Here is an 8533-nt window from a genome sequence, read left to right as displayed (position 1 = left end):
GTGTGTCAAGGGGCGTGCGTCCCGTCCTTGTGTCCACCTGCTCGTAGGACCAGCCACCCGTAGTCGCCGTCGTCGATGTCGATGTGAACCGCTGTGGGCAGAAGAGTGTGAGGCGGCAGAGCTGCACCGCCACCCCCCGCCCGAGCAGTGGAACCGGCGATGGCGAATTAAATGACGCCGTCGTCGCTCCTCCTGCTGCTGCTCGCAGTGCCGGCCTCCACGCCATTCCTCCTCTTCACCGCCACCAACACACCGCCCAGCGGCACTTATCCCCTCAGAAAATAAAAATAGCCGAATGGCGCGAGGGTCCAAATTCCCGTCTGCCTGTCCTATCCGTATCGCCTGATGACGCAGTTGCTCCATCGGAAACAAAAAAAGAAGAAGTGAAAAAACAAAAATAATGATTATGGAAATAACAACAGGCAGAGACACTTTATTTTTGAACCCACCCACCCACCCCCAACTAACGCACCACAGAACACAAAAGAGAATGAAGAAGCAGAAAAAAAAAAACATTATACATGTGACATATATGTAAGTAGTAATAAAAAGTGGGTGTGGAGTGGAGTCAAATTTTCCTCTCTCTCTCCCTCTCTCTTTCTCTCTCTCTCTCACTCTCTCTTTTGCTTGTCTTTTTTTCTATCGAGAATTCCACCGCGGCCACCACCCCACCAACTCCAACTGCACTTTATATGTTTCCCTCATCTTCAATTATGTTTGTCCGTTCCTGTTGTTGTTGTTTGTTTGTTTCTTTTCTTCTCGTCCTCCCTTCTCTTTCCAGCTGCTTCACCACCGCCGCCGCCTCTGCTGAACAGCAGGTAAGTGCACGTGAGGCCAGCGTACGGAGTAGCGCAGCACTGGCGGAAGAAAACAGGCCGGGAATATAACGACACTGCAGGAAAAGATGAGCGAAAGCGAGAGCGAGAGCGACAGAAGAAAAACCAACCGGAGAAACGCCAGAGACAGCAAACCTTCAAAACACCAAACTCGCCACGGATCGCCAGCATCAAACCACACGTGGTGCGTCCTACTCCATCTCCCCAAGAATCCATGGATGCTGCATAAGTTCCTCCACCGTTGGACGTTGCCCCGGGTCACGCACAAAGCACTTACGCATAAAATCCAAGCACCCTGGCGTTGCCTCCGCCTCCGGGATCTCTGTCGGTCCGCCCTCCGCTTGCGCAATCAACATGATCGCCGCTGGTGCATTCACCTGAACTGGCCACGGTGGCTTCCCCGTCAGCATCTCGGCAACGGTACAGCCAACGGACCACACATCGGCCTTATAACTGTACCCGGTGCCGCTGCCAGTCACGTCTACCACCTCCGGTGCCATCCAGTACGGGGTGCCAATGACTGTCCGACTCTGCGCCACGGCATCTGAGAGTCGTCTAGCAGCACCAAAGTCCACGAGTTTGATTTGAGACTCCTTCTTGGGATCGCTTGAGGTGTCGACAAGGATGTTGTCGCCCTTGATGTCGCGGTGGAGAATGCGCTGCGTGTGCAAGTAGAGCAGGCCGGAGAGTAGCTGTCGGGTCCAGCTCCGCACCACGGCATGAGGCAGTGGCTTGAATTTCTTCACTAAAGAGGATAATGATCCGCCGCCAATGTACTCCATGAACATACAAACGACGTTGTTCGGGGAATCGTAAAACACACCCCTAAAGGTGCAGAGATTCTTGTGATGCAGACGCCGCATCATGTTAATCTCCCGCGAAAGAGACACAAGCTCATTAACGCTGAACACACCCGTTTTTCCCCCGATTTCAACACACTTTACAGCGTAAAAGGAGCCATCGTCAAGCAAACCCAAATAGACAGAACCATACGTCCCACGGCCAATCAAAAGTCCACGACGCCACGATCCGAGCTCCTCTGCATCACTCGTTTGCAGCATCTCCGGGGTGATGCCTTCCGGGCCCAGTGTGGACCATGAAATATATTTTTCCTCTTCCTCTGGAGTCGCGCGGATTGTACCATCGTCGTCCAGGCTCTCGTGCGTGCCCTCTTCTTTCTTCATCAATGTGGGCTGTGTTGAAACTGACGGATGCTGTGTCGATGCAGTGGAGGGTAATGCGTCGGTTCTGTGATCAACATCCGAACCATTGTGTTTGCCGCCGTTGCCCCTGTCGTTGCTAGTATCTCCTGGCCGCAATGTCGCAGTGGCTTGTGGACCACTGTTTACTGGTGCCATGCCACCGATAACGTGAGGCGTCGCTTTTTTTCGCCCGGCAGACGATGTTTTCTTCGTACCACACCTGGAGCAGAACTTGGCTGTTACTTTGCTGAAAGGTGCACCGCAATGCCCGCACACCATCGCCCCTGCCGGCCGCCCGCCGCCTCCAGCAATGTTCTCCGACATGAAGAAAAAAGGAAAAAGGAGCAGCGAGATACGCCAATAAAAATAAAAGACCTCGGGTGCCAACGCCGGCCTAAAAAATAACGCTCGGCAGGCGCGTAAGGAAAAACTACGGGGTGGGCACTCACATAAACACACGGAGAGTAACAACAAAGAAGAAGAAAAGAAGAGAAGAAGTAGGATACGCTGAACCAGTTGACCCCTGCACAGAGGAAAGAAAGGCGAGAGAAATATCACAAGAAAGAAAAAAAAAAAGAAAATATAATCTCAAAGAATCATGCACCATGAAGATATCTCCTCTTCTACTCCACCCCGCCTCCTCCACCCCGTTGAGTTGGCGCCGCTCCCTGAAGCTCTGCCTCCCTGTGCCGCTCAAGAAGACATGCGGCACGTCGCCACTGCGCCGCCTCAAGTTTGCCCGCAGACTCCTCCGTGGCGTATCGACGAGCCATTCTCTGCTGCACTCCCCTCGCCCACGACAATTCTTCCGCCGACGGGGCAAAAGCCGCGTGGCATGAAGCAAGTTGCGCAGGGTTTATGACTAACTTGCCTTCAAAGCCAAGCGAACGAGAGAGGTGCAAATCACGAGAAAATCCAGCCGTGTCCGAGGCGTCCTCAAATGCGTCATCCAAAATGTTCATGTTGAAGGCTCGGGCCGCGAGTAAAACTTGGAGACTACTGTTCAGCAACGGAAGCGATCCAAGAAGGGCCGCGGGCGTGGCATTCTCACTATTGTTTTCGCCTCTATATGTATCACCGTACGTGACTCCACCAATTGGCAAATGAAGATCTTCTGCGAGCCGCCTTGAGCCCATGACAGCGTACCGGTAGTGCCCCTGACGGCAGATTTCAGATGCCTGTACAACAGAGAGCGGTGTGTCAAAGAGGGCCCAAAGATGGTGACTAGGATGAATGTACTCCTCAACAAGCGAATATGTATTCACCGTCACCGCCGGCAACAAAACACCTTCAATGCGTTCACCTAGCAGGGCGGCAAGCTCCATGTCCAGAAACCCGTTTGCAGAATCAAATTCAGGGGAGTTAACACGAATCAGGTAGCGCCCTCGCTCGTCGGCATGTGAGCACTGTCCTTCACTTATATCTTCACCCCGTTTTTCGCCCTTTTCTTCCGCCTGCAAAAAGCGCAAAATGTTGTCACGCGCCTCCCCTCTACTTCCCCTGCAGCACGTTAAGTCAAACATCACAGCATCTGCAGTGACACCACCACGTCGTTCCCTTCGAAACGCCTCCACAATGCAGTCTGCAGGGACCAACAGTACACTCCGCGGGCAGGCATTTGGGTTTGCGCATATACGGCGATTGCTGAGAGTGATGCCCTCTTCACCCTCCTCTGACACAGCGGCATACCGTTCGTCATCCCTGCGATCACGCCAGAGCGCATACTCCTCGTACATCTGCCTAAAACCCCTCCACACCCCATTGCCAGCTGCACTCAAACGCGGAGTGAAGCACCGCATAACGGGATGCCTATTGGATGTGCTAGTGATATGGTCAGAGAAAGAAAGATGCAAAAAAGAAGAGAAAAAAGAAAAGCGTTTATTATTCCCATTTCCAAACCCTAGGAGTAAGGGAAAAAATAATAATAATAAAGTAAAAAGCAAAATAAGCCTTCCAACGAAGGCGTCGTAAAATAAACGCCGATATCAAATTCAGCGAATTGTCATCGGCGCAGTGTCGTTTGGATACAGCATAGTGTTGGGGTAACGCCACTCCCCATTGCAGGCCACCTTCCGAATTCATGAAAACGTTATGCTCCACACCGCAGCCAGATCCAATAGGGCCTAATTGGCGGGGTGGCTGCGGGTGAATGGCAGGGGAAATGCGTCGACCATCGACTTCTCAAACCGCAGAAGCGGGCACGGCAACCTTCGCCTGCATCTCTTTCCGCTCGAGTTCCTCGGTCCGCCCTGCCCACGCAGGAAAGGACAAGCACCGGGGCATGTGAGCGGTGCGGCCGGGGTTGCACCGCAGGCCCCGAGGAGGGCAGCAACGACGTGGATGACAACGTGAGGGCGGCTCTTGCCGCTGAACGGTCCTGCAGGAGGCGTCGCGGAGACTCGCAGGCTGCAAATCCGGACGAACAGCTGGTGGAATCCTCCACAGGAGCACAAAGCAACGGCATGAATAGCTGCAGTCATTTCTCTCCCGCGGTCTCCTATGCACTCTTCGAACCCTTTTCCTCGCGCTGCTCTCATTGTTGATCAATTCGGTGTTAGTGTGTTCGATTCTGTCATGTTAAGCCGCCACCCCCGCCAACTAAACAGGCAACGTCAGAAGACGAAGTGTCTGCCTGGCGTCCGTGTGGTGTGGTGTGCGCCACATACGAGGGTTGATCTGCCCCACTGCAGGAGAGAAGTATTAGCGGCAACAATTAAGAAAAAAAAGGGGAAAAATAAAGAAAAGATATGTTCGTCACATTCCTCTTTTTTATTATTGTTGACATATGATTGACATTCGACTGTCGCTCTTCTTTTTTTGAAAAGGAAAAAACAAAAGAAAAATACAGCAGGAGCATACGTCTCACCCTGGCTATAGAGATTCAATGGACAAAAAAAGTGCCACACGGTCCTACCCATACTCCTCTTTTTAATGTCATGCAATAACGCTACTGAACCGTGGTTGATATAATTTCGATAAGAACAACGTGCACTTTTTTTGTTTTTTTTTTTTTTTTTTTTTTTTTTTTTGTGTGTGTGCTTATATACACGTGGGATTAAACGAGAAGAAAAGAAAAAAAAAGAGGTTATTTGAGTTATTTGTTTGCTCCCCCCTTCTCCTTCTTCTTTTACCCCGCAGGCGGTGTTGCTGGCGTCGTTAGTACACACCCTGCACCATCTTCTCAAACCAGTGTACTTTTTCATCCTCCGCTGGGTCGCCAACAACAGATTGGATGGCTGCCTTCCACTCGCCCAATTCGTGTGCGTGCATGACGGAAAACGTAAATGTCCGCTCCTTCTTGACGCTGCCGCCCCCCTCCGCCTGCCGATCGCTCGCCACGTGAATGCCGAAGCTGGACGGCAGCTTGGCTTCGTTCCCGGGGTCAACAAGCTTAGCGCTAGTGAGATCAATCACACCCTGCGGTTTTCCCTCCTTCATGCTCTCCTGGGAGTCAAAGTAGTACAGCCTACAGTTTTTGATTACACAGTACCGCTTCTGGTTGCTGTAGGGCCAGCTGGGCTGTTGCTTAAACAGGAAGCCCTCCTTGTACACCTTGGCAGGATTCACTCTCGCCCTTGTTTCGCTGGTGAATGGCAATTGTTGCTGCTGCGGGTCCACATATTGCGCGCCCCTCTGCACCGCGGTGTTGGTGAGTGGTGACCCCATCAGAGGACTCGAGACGCCATTTTTATTGAGAGCGGCGGGTTTGTTCTTCGGTGACGTTAGCGCCGGCCCTGCCGGTTTTACAGGCGGTGGCCCCTTCACCGCCAACGCTGCGGGGGGCGGCAAGTCATCATCCGAGTCGTCCAGGTTGATGGGAGTCTTCGGTGGAGGAAGTTGGAGGTCTTCGTCAGAGTCCATGTGTCACTTTCCCTTTTTAAAATTTTTCCTTCACTGTCTTTCTCTGCAGGCACGGGGCAGGTCGGGTCTCAACAAGCCGTGCAGAGTGGCAGCAAAGAAAGCGAGAAGCACAAGAAGTAAACAAAAAAGCCAAGCACACACACATATACACATAAATATATATATATATTCTTTTCCCCCTCCCTCTTTCGTTCTTCCTTCCCCTTCTCTCTTCCCGGCATGTCTGTCTGGCCGGTGTGTGCATCATATACGCCCCAAAGTCATCCGTGCCACTGGAGTGAGCATGCAAACTGGTAGCGGTTGAAAGAAAAAAAGAAGGAAGCGCAGTAAATAATTTTTTTTTTTTTTTTTTACGACAGGCAAAAAAAACACCCGCGGATGAAAAAAAAGAAAAAATTTTGGAAATGATACATTGTGCCCAAACGCTGCAGGTAGAGTATTGCACTCGCTCGCACGCAACAGGCACACGCACACATATATATGTAAACAAACATGAAACTTGTATCTTTTGTCGTTGCTTTTTTGCGTGTGTGTACTTTGTGTACTGCCTGTGCGCATCATCCCCGTCTATTCCATGCACGCCAGGAAGCATGGCAACTCCTCGAAGACAATGAATGCCTGCCCACCGTCGTCCCTTGTGGTGCCAGACGAGGCCATCATGGAGAGACGGCCACCGCCCTCTGAGCCGTCCATGCTGTCCTCGTCATCCTCCATGTCATACGCGTCTGCCAAAGCCCGCTGGTGGCTGTGGGTCAACTGCAACGCTTTCCACCGGTGTGCCCAATGCCAAAGAGTCCACGGAACGACGGCCCCACACAATTCACGACATACGCCAGGTGTTGCACGAATCATTCCACGCAGGGCGAGAGCAGCGCTGGTTTGGGGCTGCTGCAAGTCAATCAACTCCCGAGCTTCCTTCAGAACATCCTTAATATATGAACCGCGCATGAATTCACTATCGGAATAACTGTAGAGAATTTCCGCCTTAATGTCCTCCGCGTCAAATATCTGCTGCCGCACCCTCGCACAAGTCTTCCTACGAAACGCATACAGTTGCTGCATGCGCCACATCATGGACTCCGTCTCGTCCACACTCTGCACAGCCCCTGCATTGTTGCTGCCGATATGAGCATGACCATTGCTGCTGCTGCCAACACCACTACCGGAAAATGGGGTCAACGCGCCAAGGCGACTCAACATGGCGCAAGCGGTGGAAAGTGGCATGGCAACACGACCAAGTGGAGAACGCGGGAAACGCGACAACGCGTCGCCGTCCGCACTCATCCTTCTACTATCCTCTTTTTGAAAGTAGAAGCAAATTTGAGTGGCGCTAAAATAACCGAGCGACTGCACCCCAACTCTGCGAAGCACTGGCAAACCCTTTGCATCGCCACCACGCAGCGGACCACCGTTACTGCTAAGCAGAAGATACGGCACGTGTTGATACGTCACCACACTTATGTCACCAATCGACGTATCTGCGTTCATGCTGCCTGACGAGGGGCACCGTGACGCGCTTGAGAAAAACGGCAGCGTCAGGCCTGAAAGAGCGGCCACAATGCATTCAACCGCCTCTGTGCGGGTTTTTCTCGCGACAATCCGTTCTGGGAAATGAAACAGGAAAAACCCGCTGCCCTCTTCGCACGCAGCCATACAACCGGAGGGAAGCAATAACTCCCCGCCACAATCCAAGCGCTTGGAAAGCAAAAATTCACGTGCGGAACTGCTTTCAGCCCCATTAGCCAGGAGTCCGTTGCCGTTGTGTGCACCACCCGTGTCAGTGGCACATGGAGCAATGTAGTGCGTGTGTCCCCTCGATTTTGCGTCTTTTTCCCTCTCTTGGTATTGCTGCGCGCCAGTGTTGGTGACAGGGTGTACACCTTGCAGCTCCAGTGCAATCAGTGGGAGAGCGGCCTCCGTAGCGACGGACCCGTCGTCCCACGGCGATGTGTGAACAATACCCTCCGCCTCGATGACATGCAATTTGATACGCAGTTGGGGTTCACCCAGCGGGATGGAGATGACTCTTCGATCCCGCACTTTATCACTTCCACTGTACGTTCGCTGGAAGAGCTCCAAACTGTAGGACGAGGTGTCTTTGGGCGGGTGAACGAGGCGTAAACAGCCCCAGTGCACCTTGTAATTCGTCCGCTGCATTAATCCCGTGGCCGGCAATCGCCGCCGCAGCAGCTCCTCCACGCCCATGGAGAAAAATGTCACCTCACAAAAGATGCCCTCCTCAACAAGTTTCCTAACGGCTGCCTCCTGCAATTTTGCCTCATCTCCGTAGCGGCCAATGAGCGTCGGTGCAGGTCTGACCTCATCACCGTTCGACATAAGAAGTGGGACGTGAGGAAGAGGAGGATCCTTCACGTCGCTCTCACCAGACCCGTACGGATTGCTTGCAGACTGCTTCTTTAACGTTTCCAAGGTGTCCAACAAAATCTTGACGTTTCTGGCGACCGAAGACGTGGGAAACACAACGTCCCTCGCAGCGTCTGGCGTCATGCCGTTTGCTTCGAGAACCCAACGAAGGGACTGGGGACGCAACAAAATGCCTTCCATCATTTCCATGTCGATGCTGACGGCCAACAGCAATTCCTGTCGCATAACACGGGCCCATATCCCTCCCAT

At 52.5% G+C, this 8533-nt stretch overlaps 5 protein-coding genes across 5 annotated transcripts, besides 5 other annotated features; all 5 read right to left on the bottom strand.

The window, feature by feature from the left end:
* Positions 1-226, bottom strand: Tc00.1047053506205.49 (hypothetical protein, conserved; the record flags this gene model as incomplete). The annotated part of the gene is made up of 1 exon (XM_800513.1): positions 1-226. A coding segment is annotated over one exon (226 nt), but the record flags the coding sequence as incomplete, so codon positions are not given.
* Positions 1-8533: a sequence feature (heterozygous, Esmeraldo-like haplotype).
* Positions 579-622: a microsatellite.
* Tc00.1047053506205.40 (protein kinase, putative) lies at positions 1028-2362 on the bottom strand (the record flags this gene model as incomplete). Its single annotated transcript, XM_800512.1, has 1 exon — positions 1028-2362. One exon carries the CDS (start codon positions 2360-2362, stop codon positions 1028-1030), a length of 1335 nt encoding a protein of 444 aa, XP_805605.1.
* Positions 2662-3837, bottom strand: Tc00.1047053506205.30 (hypothetical protein, conserved; the record flags this gene model as incomplete). Its single annotated transcript, XM_800511.1, has 1 exon — positions 2662-3837. The coding sequence occupies one exon, from the start codon at positions 3835-3837 to the stop codon at positions 2662-2664; it is 1176 nt and encodes a 391-aa protein (XP_805604.1).
* Positions 5031-5067: a microsatellite.
* Positions 5195-5899, bottom strand: Tc00.1047053506205.20 (uncharacterized protein; the record flags this gene model as incomplete). The annotated part of the gene is made up of 1 exon (XM_800510.1): positions 5195-5899. One exon carries the CDS (start codon positions 5897-5899, stop codon positions 5195-5197), a length of 705 nt encoding a protein of 234 aa, XP_805603.1.
* Positions 6035-6068: a microsatellite.
* Positions 6227-6252: a sequence feature (AT_rich).
* On the bottom strand, positions 6467-8533 carry Tc00.1047053506205.10 (hypothetical protein, conserved; the record flags this gene model as incomplete). The annotated part of the gene is made up of 1 exon (XM_800509.1): positions 6467-8533. A coding segment is annotated over one exon (2067 nt), but the record flags the coding sequence as incomplete, so codon positions are not given.

The sequence above is a fragment of the Trypanosoma cruzi genome, genomic scaffold, assembly GCF_000209065.1.
Source record: "Trypanosoma cruzi strain CL Brener 1047053516885 genomic scaffold, whole genome shotgun sequence".
Taxonomy (NCBI): domain Eukaryota; phylum Euglenozoa; class Kinetoplastea; order Trypanosomatida; family Trypanosomatidae; genus Trypanosoma; species Trypanosoma cruzi.
Note: the sequence above shows the minus strand (reverse complement) of the source record. Positions and strands in the feature narration are given on the sequence as shown.